At 29.8% G+C, this 27,241-nt stretch overlaps 1 protein-coding gene across 1 annotated transcript in view; it reads right to left on the reverse strand.

Annotated features, from left to right (window-relative positions):
* Positions 1-369: 369 nt before the first annotated feature.
* Positions 370-27,241, reverse strand: part of LOC101893497 (dmX-like protein 2) — a gene marked incomplete in the record, with an annotated part of 462,308 nt that continues 435,436 nt past the window's right edge. Inside the window, 4 exon segments of the mRNA XM_059123050.1 lie at positions 370-635; positions 11,376-11,459; positions 15,958-16,091; positions 21,880-21,954. Of these exon segments, the coding sequence (XP_058979033.1) occupies positions 435-635; positions 11,376-11,459; positions 15,958-16,091; positions 21,880-21,954 (494 nt within the window).

Raw genomic sequence — 27,241 nt, forward strand, 5'->3', positions numbered from 1 at the left:
AGGCTATGTGCTTGTAGCAATACCTTCGACCATAGACGCTAAGACACCCACATCTGCCTAACCTCATCTAAATCCGTCTTTAGCCATATGGTACCGATGGGGAATAAATTATGTTGTTGGATGAGTTCTTGATGTAGATGTAAGACTTTTACCAAGCCCTGTTTTTAACTACACATCAGAAAATCGAATGTGTAAATCAGAAGATTATGGAGAAATTCAAACTAAGTCCCCTTATCCGTTCTAATAAAAGAAGAAATGTTTTTGGGTTTAATATTGACGTTTAGTGGACATAGATTAACTATTTTATGTCTTATTGGACAATATTTAGACACGCAAGAAAATTAATATAATTAAAACATGTATGACAGGTAATTAGTTTATATATGTTTATTCTTTAATATTATTTAGTTATATGCGTCAAATTTTTAATGGACTCAATACATTGTATGGACTATTGTGTCCTTTTCAAATAGTTGTCTAACTTTCATACATCCATCGGAGCCACATGAGAATAGCCGACCATATCCATCAATGTGTATTTGGCTAACGCCTTGCCCAATATGTTTGAAGAAACTATTTTTGGCATGCTCCCCGGAAAACGTCTTTATCAGTGAATACTGGTTGAGGCTCCATATCTGAAATGGAAAAAAATTATATGTTTAATGTTTAAAAATTTGTTATAAATGGGCCTGTCAATTGAAATCTATGTGATACAAAAATAATAAAATGTGCAACATCAGAATAATGATATTTGGCTTTTTTTTCTTAGTTATCACGTATCTCAAATTCCTGCCTGCTAAATGAGAGGGCCATCACCTCAATCAGGCTGGTCCTCAGTATCATTCTAACATCCTCTATAATTTTTTCTGCTAACAATTTAAACAGAGTGTAGTTAAAAAACTGAACCTTAGTGGTTATTAGTAACTTCTTGTCCGTCGAAAAAAACGAATGCGTGGAGTACCTCTTCGGTATAGGATGGTATAGGAGTTTCTTTTATTTCTTATCTATATATATAAAAAACAATTGTTGTTCGTTGGTATCAGATGAGAACGGCTGAACCGAGTTAGGTTTTTAAAGAAAAAATATTGACCACGCCTACTTTTACGCCCACTATTTCGACTTATCTAAAATCCTTATATTTGCCAAAATAATGAAGACATCGATATACTGTTGACGATATACTGTTGACTTTCCATCCAATGCTAAGTATTTATTTGGGGGCTGTGGAACTGACCATGCCTACTTTTAATCTATATAAACCAATTGTTGTTCGTTAGTAGATGGAAATCAGTTGAGACCGGCTGGAACCATTTGGATATATATTTTTTTAATGTTAGGACGAACATTTAGGTTTAGGTTTTCATGCAACGAAAAAGTGACCACGCCCAATTTTGAGCCAATTTTTCGATTTATCTAAAACCCTTATATTTGCTAAAATCATGAAAATATCTGTTCCACGCTATCGTCAGTAATTACACTGCGCCGCAGACAATCTTGGGATTAGGAATTTTTTTGGTTGGTAAATAAAAATCCCAAAAGAGGGGTTCCCGGATCTAACATTTTTAGAGGCCATTTTATATAGCATAACCATACACAAAGGACCGGAAATATTTTCCCCAATACTCCGCAAAAGTTACGATAAAGCTTTAACTTTGATACAGTCCTAGGGGTTACATGAGAAATCATTTGTACAAAAAATGTTTCAGGTTGGTCTACATTGTGATATAGCCCCTCTCAAATGATACAGTCCCTTTAAAATTCCACAAATGTTGGTTATTTGATATTTTATAAAAAAAATCTTTCAAATAATAATAAGTATAGGACTTCATTCATTATAACTCTTATGTGAAGGTGGTGTCCGGTGATTTTAGCTATTAACAGGATCTTGGTCACGTTTTTCAATTGATTTTGACCTTATTTGGCATCTAGCTTCTGGAAGAAGACCTCTTCGCGGAAAATTTTCAACGGAGTGGCGCTCGTATTAAGGTACCTCCTAATTTTACCTATTTCGAGGTTTTGATTAAATTTTCGAATCGATTTGACTTAAAATGTGTGTTTAGGCTACTTTGGGGGTAGAGAGCCGTCTTACATGGGCCTATTATAAACAGTTTATGTATACTTTCTAATATATATGCTATATTATTTAGGTTTTTAACTCTCAAACTAAAACCTCTTACTGAAAAATAGGATCAGGTTTTTGAAAGACGTATTTATTTCTATTTAATCGAGTCATCATTTATACTAAAAATTGTGCCACTCATATGAGCGTGTGAAAACTATGCATTAAAGACTAAAACTACGGACCGGCAACGCAGACAATTGAATTCTATTCGAACAATTCTGTTTCGATTATTGAAATAACATTAACCAGGTACATTCATATAGACTTTAAAGTGGTTCTTCATGTAACCCAAAGGTCAGTATCAAATTTTGAAGCGCTATGTTAAATTTTGTGAAGTATAGAGCAATTTGTTTGAAGCCCTTTGTGTATGGTTAAGGATATTTATAAAAATGGCACAAAAAGGTTGGTCTGGGAAGCCAGTAAGATTTTCTAAACCGGTTAATAAAACATACGCAAATAACCGCAATACTGTGTTAAGTGATTCAAATCCATCTTAAACTATAAATATTCTCGAACTACATTATCATAAAGAGGCTTAACGCTTAATAAAGCGTAGAAAACACACAAAACATCCGTAATTCTTTCTCAAGCGATTCAAAGCAATCTAATTTTTGGGAGTCAGCCGTTCTCGATTTCTATGTCCGATTTCTGAAAATGCAGAGGAAATAATTGCACTCACCCTCGACCATTTTCTTATAGTTGTTCCCCTCTTATTTCTTTAACAGTACCAATAAACGGCATAAAACGTGTTTTAACAATACCAATAAACGGTATTCTTCCGATTTATACTTATGCTCTAATGTAAATCCTGTAACAGCTTCGAGTCCTTGTCTAAAGACTCCGGTTGAAGTCCAATCTTCAGAAGTTACCCCTAATAATCCACAGATTCCGCCTCCAATAATCATATGTGCTCCAGAAAATGCTCCTTCTACTAGTAATAACGATTTAATCGTAGTTGCTCCCAGGAAAAGTATATTTGTTTCTAGACTACATCCTAGTACTTCTGTAGATAACATTAGTAATTATATCAAGTCCAAAATTCAAAATGTTCTTGATAATGATTATAACATTTTGAAATTTAACTCATCTATACCACGTGATTTATCATCATTTAAAATAATGGTTCATTCTAAATTGTATGATCTAATATTAAAAGATTCTTTTTGGCCAGACGGTACATTGGTAAAAGAATTTGAATTTAGAAAAAGGCGAAATTTTGTAAAACCAATAACGCTACCTTCTGATTCGAATGTCCCAAAAAACTAAATAAATCTATATCGTTGCTTTATCAAAATGTTAGAGGCCTAAATACTAAACTTAAAAATACATATTTAAAGTCTTTTGAATCAGATCTTAAAATTCTCGTTTTTACAGAAACTTGGCTTAAACCGGATATACGTGATACTGAAATCTTATCCGACCAATACCAACTTTTTAGAAATGATAGATTAAATAAAGTTGGTGGAGGTGTACTCATAGCAGTTCACAATTCCATTTCCTCTGAGCGTGTTATGCTTACTGATAGTCAAGATGTTGAATTTGTATGTGTGAAATTATCTTACATTAACCAAACAATTTACATAACATGTTCGTATATTCCTCCAAATTCTGATTCAAACATTTATTTAAAACATTCTGAATTAATTAAAAACGTTTCACATATTCACTCGCCAAATTCTGAATTAATTTGTCTTGGAGATTTTAACTTACCAAATATATCGTGGATCCTTGATGATGCCACGGCACATTATGTACCTGTTTCGTCAACAGTACTGTCTAACGATATGGAAAATTTTTGGCAAAATATTTTTGACCAAGGTCTATATCAACTCAATAATATTTATAATTTTAAAGGTAAAATATTAGACTTAGTGTTTTCTTCATCCGTTAATACTTCATTAAGTAAATGTTCACCTTTTCACCCAACACTTGTCATAGACCTTGAACTTAATATTCAAACAAATTATACAAAACCACAAACTAAGACTCACAAATTAAATTTTTCTAAGGCTAATATTGATCTCCTTCGTTCTATATTGTCCAATTCAAGTTGGTCTCATGAAGGTGACATTGAATTGCAAATTTCAAATTTTCATAGCGTACTTAAAAATGGGTTAACTATATCAGTTCCATTATTGAAGTTCTATCCTGACTCAGGACCAGTTTGGTTTACCCCACATATTAGGTTATTTAAAAAATTTAAAGAATGTAATACCACTTTAAATTATAAAAAATATTCACAAGCTCGAAGTAAATATAACATTGAAAATTTAAAGTCTTATTCGATTTATTTAAGAAAAATGAAAAATAACTTTCAGAAGAGTCCTAAAAGCTTTTATAAATTTGTAAATTCAAAACGTTAAGTTCGCGAATTTCCTAGTAGCATGAAACTTGGTTGCAGGGAATCAGAGGACCACCTTGAAATAGCAAATTTGTTTGCTGACTTTTTTCAAAATACTTATTCTAAGCCTTCATCCAATCATAATGACAATTATGCTTATAATATTAGTAGATTAAATTATTTCCCCCAAATTATTCTGTCTGAGGAGGAGGTTTTAAATGGTCTTCTATCGTTAAAAAGTAGTAATTCCCCTGGTCCTGATGGAGTACCTGCTTACATTTTAAAGTCATGCGCATATGAGCTTTATTTACCTTTAACCACTATATTTAATTATTCTTTGACATCTGGTTATTTTCCTCAAGTATGGTGATCTAGTTTTATTATTCCTTTGCATAAAGCTGATAATAGAAGTGTCGTCGAAAATAATAGGGGTATTGCAAAATTAAGTGCAATACCGAAATTATTTGAGTTTTTAGTCTCGCGTAGACTAACGCACTTTGTTTCGTCTATTTTCGCCTTACCAACATGGATTTGTAAAGGGTAGGTCAACTGTAACTAATTTATTAGAACTTATATGTTATGTACACAGGGGGTTTTCAATAAAATGCTAAACTGATATTATATATACTGATTTCAGTAAGGCTTTTGACAAAGTGGATCACACTTTATTATTACATAAACTTGACAAAATGGGTTTCGCAACATTATTTTTATCATGGATATCATCTTATTTGCAAGGGCGTACACAGAGAGTTTCTTTCAATAATGTTCTTTCTAAACAGATAACTGTGTATTCTGGTGTCCCCCAGGGTAGCCATTTAGGTCCTCTATTTTTTGTATTGTATCTAAATGACCTTCCAACGGTTATACGTTACTCTAAGATCCTAATGTTTGCTGATGATGTCAAACTTTTTTGTAATATGGACTCTCACATTAGTTCCCTTAACTTGCAACATGATATCTACTGCCTTGTTAATTGGTGCAGTTCTAATGGTATGACGCTAAGTCTCAAGAAATGTAAAAAACTGTCTTTGTTTAGAACACAACCTTTTAAAAGTGATTACTTCATTGGTTCTTACAAATTGGACAATGTAGACTCATTCGTTGATCTTGGTGTAATTTTAGACAATAAATTGCGTTTTAATTTGCATATTGATTCATGTGTAAATAAAGCCAAGTCATTGCTGGGTTTTATAAAAAGATGGCCAAAAAATTTGACGATCCTTATGTGGCTAAGCGTTTATTTATTAGTTTGGTTCGGCCCACTTTAGAATACGGTTGCGTATTGTGGAGTCCTTTTTACAAAACATATTCTGCTAAATTGGAATCAGTACAAACCCAATTTCTTTTATTTGCTCTCAGAGAATTAGGATGGGATATAAATGATACACTTCCACCATATCAGAATCGCCTAAAACTAATTGATCTTCCGACACTGGAAAAGAGACGTTTAATGTTAAGAGCTTTATTTATTATAAAACTTTTGCGTGGCGAAATCGATTCACAGTTTTTAACCGGTGAATTAAATTTTAATATTCCTGCTCGTAATACTCGAAATTACATACCACTTAAACTTTGCTTGGCTAAATCCAATTATGAATCTCATAATCCTATGAGGTCTTTATGTGATATCTACAACAAATTATATAATGAGATATCATTGACAGACCCTTTGCATGTCATTAAACACACTATTTTACATATTTAGTATTAAAGCAAGTAGTTGCCAGATTCTCTATTCTCTACACTTATCTGTTATATGTTGTTTTATTTCCTGTGTGTTGTCTTTATTTGTGAATTTAAACAACCGGCTGATGTATAACTGTAGCTGGTTTCCCTAACGTACTAACCCTCCATAGTTCGGACTATGGGGTGTACGCGCTCCCTACGTAATTGGGAGGTGGCCCCCTCGGTCGGCAGGGGCGGGTGAGAGTGGCGTTGGGACCGATCGAAAAAGAAAACTAAATCCCTCCCGGTTTATATATTCTTCTTTTTATTTACGTTAATGGTTTGTATACCTGGCAGAACATTTACTTCTGACAAGATAAGAAAGTTTAATCCTATCGAGCCGAATTCTTTATATCGTTGAAACAATCGGTCGCATTGAACCGACCGAAAGGTTACGAAATTCTACACTGATGACACTATTTTGACGTCTTATTAGTGACCAGAGATATTATATATAATTAAATGATATAAAATATATTAATATGAAACATTTTACTTTATCTTAGTAGTATTAACATATGTTTTTTTAACAGAGCATTACGTTACACTTTAGCAGAGTTGGCACCTTTATAAAAATTTAACCAATTTTATTGATTCCGTGTTCCATGTAAACTAGTTCAATTATCACAAATGAAACGATGATAAATAAAAAGAATAATCGATTAGTGAATCAAATGATTAACGACAAATAATTAATCGCGATTTACTGGGAACAATTAACGAATATTATCGGCAAGATTCTACTGTTATCAAACAGACCTATTTTGTGCAAGAACAGCTTTGGGTAGACTGATTTTATATCTTTCCATGCGTTTATTACATTGCCGAACGTGGTCGCGAATGGCGCAAGTACCTTGGTTTGCAGTTCTAGGTCATTCGTCGTCAGATATCAATCTTTTTTATTTCTGAATGTCTCTGATTCTTATTTGCAATAATCGATTATTTCAATTAATTGAAGAAGCATCCGACTGATGCTTGATTTTGTTAGATTTCATCTTCTTCGGACAAAGATTAAAAAATGATAAATTGACATTTATGTGTTTTTACTATCTTGTTTACCGAGAACAGTTCATAATTCATATAATTCAAAAAGAAAATTAAAGAGAATTTAATTTTTGTGGAGGATGTCTATTTGCACTTTAGTCACTTAGTTCTGAAGCATAAAAAATTATCTCTAATAAAAGATATCTAATATAATATAATATAATATAATATAATATAATATAATATAATTATAATATAATATAATATAATATAATATAATATAATATAATATAATATATATAATATAATAATATATAATATAATAGAATATAATATAATATAATATAATATATATAATATAATATAATATAATATAATATATATAATATAATATAATATAATATAATATAATATAATATAATATAATATAATATAATATAATATAATATAATATAATATAATATAATATAATATAATATAATATAATATAATATAATATAATATAATATAATATAATATAATATAATATAATATATATAATATAATATAATATATATAATATAATATAATATAATATAATATACTATAATATAATATAATATAATATTAATATAATATAATATAATATAATATAATATAATATAATATAATATATATATAAATATAAATATATAATATATATATAATATAATATAATATAAATTAATATAATATAATATAATATAATATAATATAATATAATATAATATACATATAATATAATAATATAATATAATATAATATAATTATAATATAATATAATATATATATGTTTAGTTTTGTAGAAACTGTACATGTTGTAACAATAGTTGTGTGTTGAATGTTCTTCTTTAAATTCTATTCCTCATTATGTAAATTAGTTAAGTAAGAAAACACTTAAGATGCATGTGTTTTCCATATGCTAGGTTTATGGTCGGTAATAAATAATTAATAAATGTCACGGCCATAAATAGAAGATAAGAAAGAGTGGATCACAAATTAGGTACGTTTCGTTTTCTCCCGCAACGTATTGTGTGCGTTAATGCACAGCGTGCATTAGTAAATAAAATGCATGTGTTAATGTATTAGATGTAAGCTTAGTGTTAAGAATATGTTGTAAATAAATTGAGTTCCCTTCCAGCCACGGAACGAGAAAGATCACTTGCGGCGTTTCTTTTTCTTTCGTAGTTACATCGCTTTGTGATGAGGTTAGGAGTCGACCTCATCAATATATAATATAATATAATATAAATATATATAATATAATATATAAAATATAATAATATATAATATAATATATATATATAATATAATTATATAATATAATATAATATAATATAATATATAATCTAATATAATATAATTATAATATAATATAATATAATATAATATAATATAATATATATAATATAATATATATAATATAATATAATATAATATAATATAATATGAATATAATATAATATAATAAATATAAGTATAATATAATATAATATAATATAATATAATATAATATATATAATATTACTATAATATAATAGAATATAATAATATAATATAATATAATAAATATAATATAATATAATATAATATTAAATAATATATATAATATAATATAAATAATATAATATAATATAATATAATATATAATATAATATAATATAATATAATCTAATATAATATAATATAATATAATATAACTAATATAATCTAATATAATATAATATAATATATATAATATAATATAATATAATATTAATATAATATATATAATATAATAATATAATATAATATAATATAATATAATATAATATAATATAATCTAATATTAATATAATATACTATAATATAATATAATATAATATAATATAATATAATATAATATAATATAAATATAATATAATATAATATAATATATATAATATAATATAATATAATATAATTAATATAATATAATATAATATAATATAATATAATATAATATAATATAATATAATATAATATATGTTTAGTTTTGTAGAAACTGTACATGTTGTAACAATAGTTTGTGTGTTGAATGTTCTTCTTTAAATTCTATTCTCATTATGTAAATTAGTTAAGTAAAGAAAACACTTAAGATGCATGTGTTTTCCATATGCTAGGTTTATGGTCGGTAATAAATAATGTATAAATGTCACGGCCATAATAGAAGATAAGAAAGAGTGGATCACAAATTAGGTACGTTTCGTTTTCTCCCGCAACGTATTGTGTGCGTTAATGCACAGCGTGCATTAGTAAATAAAATGCATGTGTTAATGTATTAGATGTAAGCTTTAGTGTTAAGAATATGTTGTAAATAAATTGAGTTCCCTTCCAGCCACGGAACGAGAAAGATCAACTTGCGGCGTTTTCTTTTTCTTTCGTTAGTTACATCGCTTTGTGATGAGGTTAGGAGTCGACCTCATCAATATAATATAATATAATATAATATATATAATATATAATATATATATAATATAATAATATATATAATATATATAATATAATATAATATAATATAATAAATAAATATAATATAATATAATATATATAATATAATAATATAATATAATATATATAATATAATATAATATAATATATATAATATAATATAATATAATATAATATAATATAATATATTAATATAATATATATAATATATATAATAATATATATATAATATAATATAATATATATAATAAATATAATATAATATAATATAATATAATATAATATAATATATAGAATATAATATAATATAATATAATATAATATAATATAATAATATAATATAATATATATAATATATATAATATAATATAATATAATATAATATAATATAATATAATATAATATAATATAATATAATATAATATATATAATAATATAATATAATATAATATAATATAATATAATATAATATAATATAATATAATATAATATAATATAATATAATATAATATAATATAATATAATATAATATAATATAATATAATATAATATAATATAATATACTATAATATAATATAATATAATATAATATAATATAATATAATATAATATAATATAATATAATATAATATAATATAATATAATATAATATACTATAATATAATATAATATAATATATAATATATATAATAATATAATCTATATAATATAGATATAATATATATATATATATATAATATAATATAATATAATATAATATAATATAATATAATATAATATAATATAATATAATATATATAATATAATATAATATAATATAATATAATATAATATAATATAATATAATATAATATAATATAATATAATATAATATAATATAATATAATATAATATAATATAATATAATATAATATAATATATATAATATAATATAATATATATAATATATATACTAATATAATATAATATTCATATACTATGATTAGATAAAACTAATATAATTAATATAATATAATTAATATAATAGAATATATATAATATAATATAAGATTAGAATATAATATAAATAATATAATAATAATATAATATATATACGATAATTAATAAAATATAAATATAATATACTATAATATAATTATAATATAATAGAATATAATATAATATAATATATTAATATAATAGAATATAATATAATAATAATTAACTTAATATAATATCATATAATATAATTATAATTATAATAATCCTATAATATAATATAATATAATTACTGAATATAATATAATATAATATACATATACTATAATATAATATATATAATATAATGCATATAATATAATATAATATCATATAATATAATATAATATAATCTAATTATATAATAACTATAATATAATATAATAATAATATAATATAATATAATATCATATATAAATATACGATAATATAATCTATATATAATATTACTGAATATAATACTAATATAATATAAAGTATAATATAATCTATATTAATATATATATATATCTAATATCATATAAGTATAATATATTAATCAAATTTATACGACCGTTCTTTGAAATCATCACGGTTATACGTATTTGGTCAAAACTACCGATTGTAACATACTGAAAATGCATATTATTATTTACTGGATTTATTTTAAATAATAACATTATATGAATATAGAAACCAATAAGAAAAATAACTTACCTTTATATCTCCTTCTATAGCTCCTGTAGCAAAAAATTCTTCATGGGGATCAAGACTAATGCATTTAATGGCGCTATCGTGACCCTAATAATAAAAAAAGATATCAAAATGGATTAAGAGTTACAATGTTAAGTTGTGTATGTGTATGTATACAGGGTCCGCCAAATATTATTTAAAGCTTTAAAAAACTGCTGAATATTTTTTTTAAAATACCCTTTTCATTTGAAAGTACTATCCTTCCAGTCAATAAAGAAAACAAAAAACTGCGGCTGGTTATGCAGTAGCCTACACAATCGGTCTAATTTTTAAGCACAATATCGTTTGTGTGCACCTGTATTTCACAAATGTCCTTTGAACGTTTATTTTTGACGGCACCCCACAAAAAATAGCACAACGGTGTCAAATCGCAATGGCCACTCTTTGCTCATTTTCGAAGAAAAATGGCCCAATTATTGACCAAAATATGTAACTCGTTTCAAAGTGACAGTTTTGCCTGTTGAGCTGACGGTGCTTCATTTCTTCCAAAATCCGAACGCAATATTTGCAGGCATATTGCAATTTGATCATTATTTCAAAATAATGTCGCAATATTTCCCTGCTTTGTTTAAGCATATACAGTAGCACATTCGTTCACCGGAAGGATAAAACTAATTATTTCGCAAATCAGAAATGAGTAAAGTCTTTCGTGAATGGAAAGATAATTAGTGTTATTTATTTTCAAATAAAAAAGAATTTTAAAATAATATGCAGTAATTTTTTTATAATAGTTTTATTTATTAGTATTATTTATTTTTTTGCGGACTCTATTTATATATTAATATAATAAATATTAAACTAAACTTTACCATTACAAAAATTAAAAAATTCGTTATAAGTCGCATGTGTACAAGAAAGGTATTCGCGGTCAAAGGTACAGCAAATCTCTTCAATACTTATATTTGTCGGAATGTTTGGAATTTCACGCCTTTTTAAGTAAATATGACTGGACTATAGTAGTGATCAATCAATCATTCGTATCGATATATACAGTAAACAATTAAAGTAGCATATAACAAAAAATATAAAATTAGAATGGTAATTTTAATAAATAGTCCACCTAAACATGGTCCATTGACATATTTCTGTTAAGACTGTGAATTGAACCCAACACCTTTGGATTACTAGCTTAAATTTCGTAAGTTTCTCCTGTAAATTTACGGTTTTGTGGGTTACGCCACTGGATATATATATATATATATATATATATATATATATATATATTATTATTATTATTATTATTATTTACTTCTAACTCGAAGGTCTGCTCGCCACATTTTCTTATCTTATGTAATGTGGACTGTATTAAGAAGATCCCTGTTTAACAAATCCCTCTCATCTACACAAGGTAGCCCCGCTATTCTCTTTCATTATAAAAACATGTTCGCTTATACGTGAACAAGGAGTATTGCCCGATTGGCTAGCCAATAATTGCAGGCTATATATGCATTAAAAAAACTGCCTATCCATGTTGTTGTGTTAAATATGTTGTTATATTTGTTTTTTAGTGAAATATGCATCGATAATCTGTGCTCTAAGTGACCAACACAACTCAAGTGACCAACATAGTAGGAAAAATCTTCGTTAAATGCAAGACAACACCACAATGAAAATTTCAACAGAAGGAACCTAAGAATACCAATTATTATTAATACCAATTAACTGACTTGATTTCTTGAGAACTGAAATTGATGGCGGGTTACATGGAAGTGTAGTACCGAATTATGTGGTGGCGGAACGGAATAAAAAATCACGAAAAAGAGATGTTATTGCAAAAATTCTCATATAGGGAAAAAATCGAAAAAAAAATCAATGGAATCGAATTTTAAAATAATAGCACATTCTATTGACATACTTTGTAAGGACCTTTAAACATTTGCTGTATAAAATCAGCAAAAAGTTGAAGATTTTTTCAATTTGTTATTCTTCTTTTGTAAATTTTTTTCAATTTGTGTTATCATATTGAATTCATGAATTTTTTGTGAACAAAATAAAGAATAATTTTTCACTATATACAATTTTTCATCAAAAAAATGAAACAAGTGCGAAATAGGATGTTAACTGACATCTACCCTTGCGAACACATTTTTAACAAACAAAAATGACCGAAAAAGCCTAATGAGGCTCATTTCAAAGCGTGGACCTACCTCTTTCATGTGACAATAATCCGTCCAATGAGAGCTCAAAATGCAAAATCCTTTGGGACCACAATCAGTAAAATACCAAATTTAAAGGGTGGAAAATAGTAGAGCGAATGGGACTTTTAGTAAGAAAAGGATTTATATCCTTCCAGAAATTCATCCCAAACATTCAAGATACCTTAAATCGGTTTTGCAGGTCTAGATATCGATCATAACTCACGGATAAGGGTACAACCCGATTTCATATTTATACTGTATTTGGCATTTTTGTTTCTAAGGGGGTAGAGAACCTCTTTGTATAAAATTTGAAATTTTCAGAGTAGGGTCCATATTGGTCTTGAAAACATTCATCAATTGATTAAGCTAAAAAATTGTATTTATGCTACCCTGGGGTAGGGAACCATCATACAGAAAATTGCCACATAGGTATTCATTTAAGTAAAGTCCCCACATTGGAGTATCCCCAAGTCCACTTTCACATCTAATGTGTGGTCAGAAAAGAAACTTTGGTATTCTATTGAATTAGTAACCCCCAAGAGAATATTGGTTGGGAACGTAGATTTGGGAGGTACATCTATATGAAATAAATTGTGAAAACATGAACAAATTACAAACATATGAAAGTTGCACGGGACCGTATATATGTTGAATCGTCATTGAATTATACTATGATGAAAAATGTGGACTTTATGGGGTCTCCAACTTACAATTTGACTATTCCAAAATCATTCTGCCCTCAATTATGAGGTGGATAAAACTATTTTTACTTATTTAAATCACGCGAAATGCTATGACATGCTATGTTGTTCTGCTATATTTTTGATTTGGCCTCTATTTGTCATATTGGATTATAAGCGGTAGAAGAAAATTTTCAATGTAGGTCGATGTTTCGGAGTAGTGCCTATATAAAGGTACCTCCTGATTTTACCATATTTGAAAGGGCTTGGCTAAAAATGTGTATTTGGGGGTGAAAATCTTAGACAAAAATTTCAACATATTTACAAATTTTGGAATTTTCTTCATGTAATATTACCCCCTCAAGTCCACCTTTTGGCGGACAAACAGACCGACATGATTAGGAGGATTTATGAGGACTCTAGGGCACAATCTGAGGTGCTAATGGGTTTAAATAAGTAATTAACTTTGGCTATTCTTAAATCATTCAGCCCTCAATTATGAGGTGTACAAAATACAGTAAATTCCAAATTACTGAAAAAAAACTGCCCATAAATGTTGAAGAATTTGCCTTAACGTCGAGGAAAATTAAGTGGAGTGGAAAATTAAAGAGCTAAAACTGCAGCTGGAATTGTTCCCATACAGAGGAAATTTATAAGCCAAATAAAAGGATGCTGAGACTTCAGCACAGAAGACGAAACGTTAAAGGCATTCAAAACCATGGTGGAGTTGCAAATAGGTTGCAAAATTAAAGCATTGTGAAGCGATAATGGTGGAGGATACCTTTGCAACGAATTTAACAAGTACATTGAAACTAATGGAATTAAACGACAAATATCTGTTCCATACACCCCACAACAAAATGGTGTGGCGGAGAGAGCAAATCGCACATTAGTTGAAATGGGACGTTGTCTTCTTATTGAATCAGGGCTTGATCAAAGATTGTGGGCCGATGGATGTATGGTCTGGGCGGAAACCAAGTGTTAATCGTTTGAGAGTTTTTGGTTCTAAAGCTGTTGCGCTGAACAAAAATGCAAGAGGAAAGTTTGAAGAAAAGGGGAGAAAATGATCATGTTGGATACTCATTAGTGTCTTAAGCCTCTACGATCATAAATCAAAAAAAGTTGTGGAAAGACGGGACGTAATTTTTGATGAAGATAAAGCATTAGAAGAATCACAAGAACAAAAACCAGAGATGTATTTTTATATGCCACCTGAAAATGTTGAATCCCTGGAATCTACCGAAGGGCGAGAAACAAAGGAAATTAATAGAAAACTCAATGAGGAAGATTCAAGTTCGGATGGTAATTTTCAAGAAACAGAAGATTTTTTCGGATTTACTTCTTCAGATGAGCAAGAAAATCCTGACATATTTTGTCTATAAAGGGACCGCATTTGAATTCTGCCGTCGTTTCCCTTCATTATTTGATACCACCTCCCTTTGAAGTTTATATTGGGTGTCTAATTGCCTAAAAAGATTGTTAATGTAGGGTCTCATTTTGACTTCGTATATATCACAGTGGAGAGTATCAAAAGATCGTTCCCGCCGAAGTTACTACTTTTTTACTTTATTTATTTAAAACTATATGTACAATGTAGGCTTATTAATTACATTTTGAGCTACCTTAAATGTAGTTTTAAAGTAAAGTATTTTAACAATTATATGTCATTTCACCATAAATTATTTTTTTCGTGTCACTTATAAAATTATTAGTTCATAATATAGTTACCTGAAATCGTTGTTTCAACGTTCTTTGCCGCATATCGAAGATACAAATGTCTCCTTTCTTTCCACAAGATATAAGTAACTGATGTTGGGGAGCAAATACAAAACAAGATGTGCCTTGTTCGTGACAGGTAAATGCTGTAACAAAATATAGACAGTCAGTGTTATTTATTTTACAAAACAAAGTTACAAAATATTTCACAATTTTATTTTCATGATGGATACTAATTTTGTAAACAAAACAACTGGAATTGTGAGCTCGGCAGTTTACTCCTTACATAATAACAGATTTACGCATTCTTTAGATATATCATCTGATGTCTTTTTACGGAAAATGTTATTTACTCGAATAATCTGACTAATTAGGGTTAGCGTTGTCATACATAAACGAAATGCTGCCGCATTAATATGGCAAATCACTATTACGAATGGAGGTACTGTTAACATGATTGAACTATAATCTATAACAAAAGAGTTGATCAGTTTTGTACTAGAGTAAAAAAACAACACTTTCAAATGTGTCATAGTTGCACATTTTTCGTGGCACCGAAAAATATCAGATACCAGAACTCACACGCGATCTGTCATTCTACCACAACGTCAAACGTAATAAGGGCGAATGTTCAGGGGTCGAAATTGTCAAAAAAAAACTTTTGTAAATAAAATAGGTCACTGTTTTCTTGGTGGTACTTAACATTAGTTATAATAAAAACATTTTACAATTCTATACAAATATTTCCAGAGGCCCTCACTTCTAAAGTCGGCGGTACAATCGACAAAAGCTGAGCCTTTCAAGCAATATCCTTTAATATAATACCTAGACTAAATAAAGAGATATTTGGCTACCCGACAATTTACAAAAGTTTCAAGCTCAATATTGAATTTTTAAAAATATGCTTCGTTTGATTTCACGCCTCTCACACCCGCTCCTGCCCACCTAGAGGCCACCTCCCTATACGTAGAGAGCGCTTACTCACCAAAGTCCGGACTAAGGCATTCTTTGAAGTTGTAGCATTAAAAAGAACTTTTTTGGTGCGATCTTCTAAGTAGGAGGATATTCAGTTTAACAGGGATTTTGAGATTAAATTAAATTAAGGAGCAATAGCTTGTGTACTACCACATGGAAAGCTGTGCAAAAATCAGTAAAAATAACATCCTTCTTTTGTTTGCCCACAAATCCATTTTGTACATGACAAACTATTTCTAAGAGATAAGTGATTATAGACCTACTTTTCATGAGTCCATATTGAAAAGGTGAAATTATACCTCTTAGAGTTCGAAAAGGTAGAGAATAGCGCTTAATTTAGCAATGCATCCATAATTATCGACAAAAACAAATTTCCTAATTTATGAGAGGAATGACAAAGCTCGATCTTCAATAATAATGAAAATAACTTTTTATTAGAGAGTGATAAAAAATGTTAATGAGAGGCAGATAAATTTCACTAGCACACGATTCTAGAATATAGGTTGGAGCGCCATCAGGACGAGGAAGAGTAAAGATAATACGAGGATATATTTATAAATGATGTTAAAAGTGTTCAGCGTATTAGATAATTGAAAAAAGTAAAAAAATAAATAAATTAGCAATAACTGAGCTATTACAAGTTTCAGTACTTCCAAGTTTCAAACGGCTGGGAAATTTCTTTGATTTTCTTTTATTAAATGTTGAAAAGTAACATTTGGAGTTTTCAGAGTTGTGTTTATACCAAGCAGAAGAATTCCGAATACGTATTTTTAAATATTTTTAAACAATATACTTCCTAAATTCAGTAAATGCATCACAGTATGTGGAGAGCTTTGATCTATGTAGTGGATTTGTTAGGTTAGGAAAATGGTAACTTTAAATTTTTATTTACAATTTCATTAAAAAATGTTTTATTTTCGGGCACATCACTCTTTGTAAATGGTTTAAAACTAAAATTCTGGTTTCAGGAACCTATTTGCGTTCTAAAATTGGATGCGCCCGAGAGTAACAATATTTTAGAACTTGTTGTTTGGTGTAAAGTTATAGAATTCATTCATAATTTTTTAATAGGATTTTTTTTATCTATCCATAAACACTATATGTCTAAAAAAGTTTCAAACTTTTTAGAAATAGTTCAAAATTAGAGTGAATCTAGACAATGTCGAGGAAAATGTAAATTTCTTATTTCTTATAACTCGCATATTACAGCAAAGAGAAACAAGTAAAAAAAATTAAGTTTGGCAGGGCCGAACGTTCAATAATTTCCACCATGAGGTAAAGACAGTGTTTATATAGAAATGTATCTGAATGTAATATTCGACCGTTTTCTACTTTAAATTGCAAATTAAAGTAAAATCGGTTGGATACTGCAGTTAAATTGTTTAAAACCGAATATCTGTCGGTACCGTTAAAAGGAAAAATAATATGGATGATGACACCGGCGGTAAAACCCATTTAGAATTACAAAAACTGAATGTGACATTTTTTCGCACACATACATAATTCACTCACCCGCTTTTGTGGGTGGATATGAACAATACTGATTTTATTAAATTTGGCCAGCAAAGAAATAAAATCAATTTTTGAAATTTTCAAAAAATAGGATTTAAAAAAATGTTCATTTTACTAGGAACCTGTACAAAACACTATGCAGCTTTCGACGTAAAATAAAGAAAATGAAAAAAATGTAAGTTTACTGGCCATTCGATCATTGGCTTTGTTTTGTTTATAAATTTATTTAATGCAAAATATTTAACTCTGTTATCATTTATTATATTACTGTAAAAAATATGTTTAGAAAATAATGCATATAACAGAATGACAAGAAATAAAGAAACAATAAAGACAATAAAGAAAATTCAGTCATCTTTTAATAGTGACTAAATCAATTGCATTGTAATTGCTATTTGACGATTCCTCCAAGTTTATGTGTTTGTAAGGAAAATTAATCTGAAGCCAATTCAAATTTATGTGTAGGTGGCAGACAAACAACCTCTTCCAAATGTTCAAAAAATGTGGTATGTTAAAACCACTTTATCGGGTGAGGATAGCAAACTCATAAGCCATCTAGCCTTAACAGAGGACAACGATACAACAGCATGGATATTGCTTCAAGAAAGGTGCAACAATAAAAAGATTATTCTTGCCACGCTGTTAGAACGGATTCCAAATCAAACAAATGGAACCTCATGTACGTCTTCGATCAAGGCTCTGCATGACACGACAAGGGAATGCATGCTAGCTCTCAATAATATGAATGTAGACACGTCGTCATGGGATGCTCTACTAATACAAATGATTACGAAGAAATTAGATCATTCTCTGTACATGCAATTTATGCTGTCATCAAAGAAACCGAAAGAAGCTCCTATAGAAGAACTGTTTGTTTCAAGTCAATGGAATCGATTGGAAAGGCGGCAACAACACACCATGGTTCCAACAAGGCTGTTTCGTTGATAGTAACAGTGAAGGATAACATCAAGTACAATCTATGCTAAAGTGGCCACAACGCATTTATCATTGTAATTGATTTTTGGCAATGCATTAAGCTGAAAGGCTCAAATTGGTGCAACAACATAGAATGTGCGAAAACTGTTTTAAGACCGTTCATCTTACAAAACTCTACACTTCTGGAAACTGCAAATAATGTGGTAATAAGCAAAATACATTGCTACATTTGCCAAGAAAATCTCAAACATCATCGGGAATCCCAAAATTTATTGACCCCCTTGGGCTACGTGCACTAATTGTTGTAAAAGCAAAAATATTTATTCAGCAGCTATAGAAACTCACATAAGATTAGGATCAACCATAACCAGAACAACATTGTGATACTTGGAAAATATTTCGTAGTGAATTGGAAGATATCAACAACCATGTACTCTGTGGAGACATTCCAACAAAAACACAATTGCATGTTGGTAACGCCAAGGTTAACTATTCAAATTTCGTTCAATAAAATTCATTATTTTTTTTTCAATCCAAAATCCTTAAACCGTTTTGTTTTACTCTCTTTCTTTTTCTCCCTGAAACAACGAGTTTCCACTTTTATCTTTCAAATCTACAAAAGATTGTTCACCATCACATCAAATAACCATCCCAGCAATTTCAGAAAATCCAAGAGAGTTTGGCATTTGTTTGCCAATGCATCGAAAAAACCTTTGGCGTTGCTGTATAAATTCCGTTCATTACAAAATAGCTGTGCGTCTGATCTATGCAAAATCTGGGTAGCTCCATTGAAAAAACAAACATTACCTCGGGTAGAACTCTGTGCCGCTGTGTTAGCAGATCAACTGAGTAACAGGGTTAAGAGTGACTTAAAGCTCCAAAATCATCCTGACTGACTCGGAAATAGATCTTTCCTGGATAATATCGCAGTGAAACTTTTATAAAACGTTTGTGGCTAATAGTTCTGCTAATGTTAATGTTACTGATATTAACATTAGCAGAACAATGGAGCCACGTACCATCAATAGATAATCCTGCCGACATTTTATAGTGAGGACTTCAACCCACCAATCTGTCTAAATGTCGTTTATACTTTCATGGTTCAGTATTTCTTCCAGTCCAGTGACCTGGCAAATTTTATCCTAAAAATTCTATTCCAAATAATAGGGAGTTGAAGGATGAACGTGCGGATGCTTAGGACGCGAAGGTCTAAAAACATAGATTTTAATCCGAAAGAACTAGATGACTCTTTCCGTCTCATTACTAATGCTATACACATTTTGGAATTTGCATTCTATCGCCTTTCTTGGTCAATCAGGAGGAAAATAACAGCAAGATCAACTATTCAAAAATGAATGAGGTGTACCAGAGCAAGATCACAAATATATCAACAAATAATGGGTCATTTGCCAGCAACAAGGGCAGTTCCCGCTCGACCTTTTTTAAATTCTGGAGTAGATTGTTATGGACCATTTTGGATACATTACATGGTGAGGGGAAAAAGAAAAACGACGCAACTGTGTTCTGCTGCTTCGCAACAAAGGCAGTACATTTTACGATTACGACGATTTATTGCCCGTCGAGGGCACTGCCAGAATATGTATATTGATAATCCTACTAATTTTGTAGGAGTCAAAAATGATTTAGTGGGATTATCTGAAAGCATTTATGCAAAACAGGTGTAAGAGATAATTATATCATCTAAGGGCATACAATTTCGTTTTACCCCTCCAAGAGCAGGTTCGGATGTTGGATGGAAGCTACAGTAAAGTCCGCAAAACGTCTTTTTGTACGAGGTGTGTCAACAGAAACACTAACGCATGAAGAATTGTAGACAATTATCATAGAATTTGAAGCTATACTAAATTCTCGCCTCATAACGCCACTATTAAACGATCAAGATAGTCTTGAAGCATTGACACCAGGACCTTTTCTAATCGGAGAAGCTCTAACTTCGCAAGTAGACATCAGAACAGATATTTTGAAGACATCCAGCCTATCACACTGGATGTTAATATCCCATATTAAACATCAGTTCTGGAAAAGATGGTCAGAAGAATATTTACAAAAACAATACGTTTGATCAAGATCCGTGAATGTAGCGTCACAAGCTATTTAAATGTGTCTTTCAGCAGAAGCAGGTAGGGCAGAACAGTATCTGTATTGAATTGCATATGACCCACAGAACACACAGGAATGTAAGAAAATAAGCTATGACGGGATTTGTATATTTATAATATTATACAAAAATTAAAAAAGACACACACATATACATACACAAAATCGAGCTACATAAAGTGCTTTTTAAAAAAATTCAATATTTAAAAAGGTGAACACAATTCAAAGAAAATAACAATGAAGTTGTGTTAACCGCTAATAGCATTAATTGAGGTTTCAAGTTTCATACCCAGTGAGAACTAAAAGTACAGGTACCTGTTTTGGTACTTCATTTTAGTTGGTGCTGCGAAACGCGACGGATTCTCTTGGTACATACATCAATTGTTTACTTACCGCTTACACAAGATTTTCTTTGAGGCAGCAATGTATCCCAAATCATGATATTTTTATTTTCTGAGCTTTGGCCACCTACAAGGAAAGATTAGAATTTTAGTATGCTATATGATGACAATGCTATCAAAATAATACATTATTATTTATTTTTACAGAACTGTTATTTGATATATACAAAAGCAAATTCCCGGAAAAGGGAATTCATAATTTGTGAGTTTGTGTTTGATTTTTTTTACACCAAACAGAATATATTGTAAACCTATATACCACTTGCAAGTTTTTAAAAAAACAAATCGAAATAATAAATTCATGAGTATATACCAACTTGTAATTTTCTGTCCATAGAATTTTTAAAAAAGAGCACAAAAATTAAAGTAGCTTTGTATTTTTCTTCATTTGTAAACCATGATTATATTTTATATTTTAATACCTAATTGCATAATTCTAGATCTTTTCCTATTCTAAGTAGCATATTTAGTAATTTAGTATGCAAATCAACTTCCTTATCTAAAAACTGAACACTCACAGTGACTCGAATACCAACATTTATGTTCCAGCTCTTTACTATATACCATACCAAATTTAGTACTTTCCTTTCCACTATATAGCATACATTTCGAAAAACTTGACATGTCCATTATAATGAATTTCATATCAACAAACCAAAAGTCAAGATTTTCGCACTAAAATTGTTAAATTTAACTCCATTCAGGACAGAGACGCCTTGATGCGAAATTTTGCCAAAAGGGGGGCGTATACTTTTGAAGGAAGTAATGGAGGATTGTCTTCTTGAATCCCGGGTGTACATAAATGATCACCTGATTAAGTCAACTTCGAAGCTGGTGTTTGCTTGTCGTGGTTTGCTGAGGAAGAAACACATTAGGAGTTTTAGATTGGTCAATGGTGACCAGCCTTTAGTTGAAGTGGTTCTCCCTGATGGAGTGAAAACGATGTTTGAGCAGTGTGAGCTTTTTGAATTGGCCAATCGATCTCAGTGTGCAGTAAGTGGCGTACAGCTGAATTCTGCTCCTGGTTTGCTGCTTGGTGATGGTAATACTGTATAATAGTTGTTTGCTTAGATATTTAAGATATGCTAGTGTTGTTGATCTCACTATTTTTTGATATTTTTTTTTATTATTATTTATTTTTTTTTTATTTTTTCTTATTTTTCTTGGGCCAAGTGAATTGTTAATATAACAAGTTTTGCCTTTATTTTTGCTTTATTATAAATTTATTTTATTATATTTTTATTTTATTGTATTTATTCTTATTTTATTGTTTTCTATGATTTTTCTAACTTCTATAATTATGCTCCCCAGCCTTTTTTTGATTTCTATGTCCCTTGATGGGAATCTCGGACCCGTGATCAGGGATGCTCAATTTTTCAGGCATGTCTCTTCTTGCTTCCATGGTAAACTTACGTATGGTCACTTGAATTGTCAAAGTTTGCGACCATCTAGATATAATCATAAGGTTGAAGAGTTGAAATGTCTGCTTGTTGGTAGTGATATTGATGTTTTGCAGTGACTGAGGCTTGGCTTAACCCTGCAGTTTCTTCGAGGTCGTTGATGGTTCCGGGATACAAGGTTCTGCGTAATGACTGTTTTGGCCGCTTTGGTGGAGGTGTAATGCTATATGTACGTGATAATTTGTCATATAAGGTGGTTTATCGATCGGAGAATTATGGTGTGTGTGTGAATCTTTGTCTGCTGAGCTTTTCCTGGGCGGCACTACAGTGATGCTTGTTTGGGGTTGGATGTGGTAAAGTCGGCCTGTTACGTTAGGGATCAGGCTTATCTGGAGTGGCGTAGGCGTCCTACGGTTCGCAACAGGCAGATATTTTGTATGTATAGAAACCGCTGTAAGGCTGTCATGCGTAATGAAAGAAGGAAATTTTATGAGGAAATGTTTGGTCGTATGAGTAGTGTGCAGATATGGAAGTCGTTAGAGTCGTTTGGTTGTCTTGATGATGGTTGTGATGTCCCATTTATTGATGTCAATGCTGTTAATAATTACTTTTGTAGTGTTGGTAATTTAGGTTCGTCTCGTGATTTTGTTGTTAGTGAGGCCAATGATTTTGATTCTTTTAGATTTGGCTGTGTGGACATGGATGCTTTGTTTCGGGCTTTGCGGAATATTAAGTCAAATGCTGGTGTTGATGGCATACCTATTAAGTTCTTCAAATGCGTATTCCCTTACATTTGTAGTCACTTTCTGCATTTTGTAAATTGTATTTTTATGACGTCAACCTTTCCACTTGCGTGGAAGGTTGCTCGTGTGGTGCCTGTACCGAAGAAGGGGAGTTCTTATCATCAGACGAATCTTCGACCAATAAGCATTCTGCCGGCTATGTCGAAATTGGTTGAACATGTTATTAAGGATGCGATTGTTGATTTTCTGGATGACCGTAAGTATTTGAATAGTTCCCAGTTTGGGTTTCGGCGTGGTTCTTCCACGGCCACGGTTCATCTTTTAGCCCTCAGTGATCTCATGACATTCATGTCTTCTTTAGATGTGCAGATCTCTTTGAGTTGGAAAATGTGGCAAACACTACTTTGGGATTGCTTTCTATGTGGATCTCCTCTAATGGTTTGTCTGTAAATTGGAATAAAACAGAAGCTGTTCTGTTTAATAGTCCTCGTTATGTTCCTACGCCGTGCCTCTGTGTTGGCTCCTTTGTGGTTAATGTTGTGGATGAGATGAGATGTTTAGGTGTAGTCATTGACACCAAGCTTAATTTTTCAGCGCATGTTGATTCTTTGCTGTCTCGTGTGCGTTTTCAGATGCGGAGGCTATATAGTCTTCAAGCTCATTTGCCTCTTAGTGTTAGGATGATGGCTCCCAGATCTTTATTAATGTCTCATGTCAACTATTGTTTGGAAGTCATCTCTGTGGCGAATGCTTCCCTAATTCTGAGTGTACGCAAAGTTGTTAACTCTATTGTTCGATATGTGTTTGGGTTGCGCCGTAGTGATCGTGTAACACAGAATGTTATTAAGTTTCTTGGACTTTCATTTGACAGATATGTTGAATATCGCCTTCTTTTGTGTCATTACAGAATTATGAGGAATGTTAATTCTCCTTTGTACAATAAGTTTGTGTTTTGTAGATCATCTCGAAATCCGCAATTGCTGTTTCCAAGATTTTCGTCTGTAGTTGGTGAGAAGGCGTTTGTTGTGAGAGTTGCGAGATTGTGGAATCAGCTCCCTCTGACCCTGCGTAATTTTACCTGTTCTTTTGATATGTACAAGAAGAGGTGTTTTGAATATTTGTCTGTTCATTGAGTTTCTGGTTGCGGGTTATTTTTTGTTATTTCTTTTTAGTTATTGGCTGGGGGCCATTTTTTTGTTTGTTTATTTTCCATGTAGTACATAATTTTATTGTTTTTTTTTTCTTTTTTAAGGTTTTTTTGCTATACTTGTAGTAGCTACATTCGCTCGGTTGGAAACGAGTGATGATTAGCGCTTAAGTGTATTGATGCCTCTTGCCTTTTTCCTCTCTACCTTGCTAAACTGTTGTTCAGCTTGGTAGAGGAGTTTTGTCTGAGGGTCTAATTACTAAATTGCTACTAAATTTAAATTATTATTATTATTTCTTTTTTTGTATATAATTTACTATTCGTTGATAATTTTTGTAATTTATTTTGTTTTTTTAGATTAATTTGGTTATAGACTGTTTTTATACTGTTGTATGTTAATATAAGATTTTGGCCATGTTGGCTTATTTATATTGAATTGTATGAAATAAATGAAAATGAAATGAACGTAGATTTGAGATGTACATCTATATGAAATGAATTGAGAAAACATGAACAAATTACAAATAAAAGAAAGTAGCACGGGACCGAATATTTGTTGAATCGTCATTGAATTATACTATGATGAAAAAAAATATGGACTTTATGGGGCCTCAAACTTACAATTTAAATGGCAAATAAAATAAATTCCCATTTTACTGTAATGGGTGTAAAATAGCTATATTTTTAATTTGGCCTCTATTTCTCATATTGGATTATAAGGGGTAAAAGAAAGTTTTCAATGTAGGTCGATGTTTCGGAGTAGTGCCCATATAAAGGTACCTCCTGATTGGACCATATTTCAAAGGATTTGGCTAGAAATGTATATTTGGTGTAAAAACCTAACAAAAAAATTTCAACATATCTACAAATTTTAGAAATTTCTCCATGTAATGGAACCCCCTTAAGTCCACCTTTTGGCGGACAAACAGACCGACATGGTCAGGGGGACACTTATATCAGTCATATCTGTGAATAATAATGCTTTGACAAATGTGCAGAATAGGCAAAAACTACGGGCCGGCCAGCTAGATTATATATATATATATATATATATATATATATATATATATATATATATATATATATATATATATATATATATATATATATATATATATATATATATATATATATATCTGGCAACTCTGCTCGATTGAAAGTGTTTATTTTCTGTGTCTTCGTCTAACGAAATAAAAATTCAATTTTTTGTGTGTTTAAAGCGTCATAAAAGTGTTAAATTGTGATATTTAATTTAACACTATTTATCTTTTTTCCAAAAGTGTGAAGTTTTTGTGAATAAAGGGTTTTTTCCTGCTTAATAAGTTTATTTAAAATTTTCCGCGTAAAACATCAGTGTTTTGTTTTATTGTGCTTTTACATTTTTGTTTTATTTTCGTCGTGTGTTTTGTTTGTGTTGACGTTTGTAGCTGATTCCCCTTTAGCAGTTGTGTACGTAATAATAGATTTTTAGCATACTTTTAGGCACTAATAATATATTGATTATTACACCGTGTTCACATTACACAGTTTACCTTCTTATTTCATATAAAAAATTATTTTAACTGGTATTTTCATCTAACTTGTTATTTTACATAATGGCTTGCTCTTTCAAAGACTGTTCAGTTAGAGACATCAATGAGCGTCTTATTTCTTGTTTTATTTGCGATAATTTTATGCATCTTAAATCTGCTGGTTTTAATGGTAGACAGTATGATTTTATTACTGACAAGACTAAAGGTCTTCGTTGGTCTTGTTTTGATTGTAGAGATCTTCAAGTTGATTATCATTGCCTTTTTAAAGAAACTAAGGCTGAAATCGATAAGTTAAAAAAAAGCTTTAATTTAACTTTTAAAAAATTTGAAAAAATTGAAAAATTGGTTAACAGGTTTGAATTATCTGATGGTTCACCAAAGAGGAAAAAAGCTTCAGGTGTTGTTAGCAATATCGAAACAAACAATTTGGGTCTCGATAATTTAATCACCTTAAATTCTCCGACTTCGCCAAATCCTCCTCCTAATAGTAATAAACCAGTTTCTCATGATAATCGTAAAGACTCGGGTGTTA

The sequence above is a fragment of the Musca domestica genome, unplaced genomic scaffold (genome assembly GCF_030504385.1).
Source record: "Musca domestica strain aabys unplaced genomic scaffold, Musca_domestica.polishedcontigs.V.1.1 22, whole genome shotgun sequence".
NCBI lineage: Eukaryota > Metazoa > Arthropoda > Insecta > Diptera > Muscidae > Musca > Musca domestica.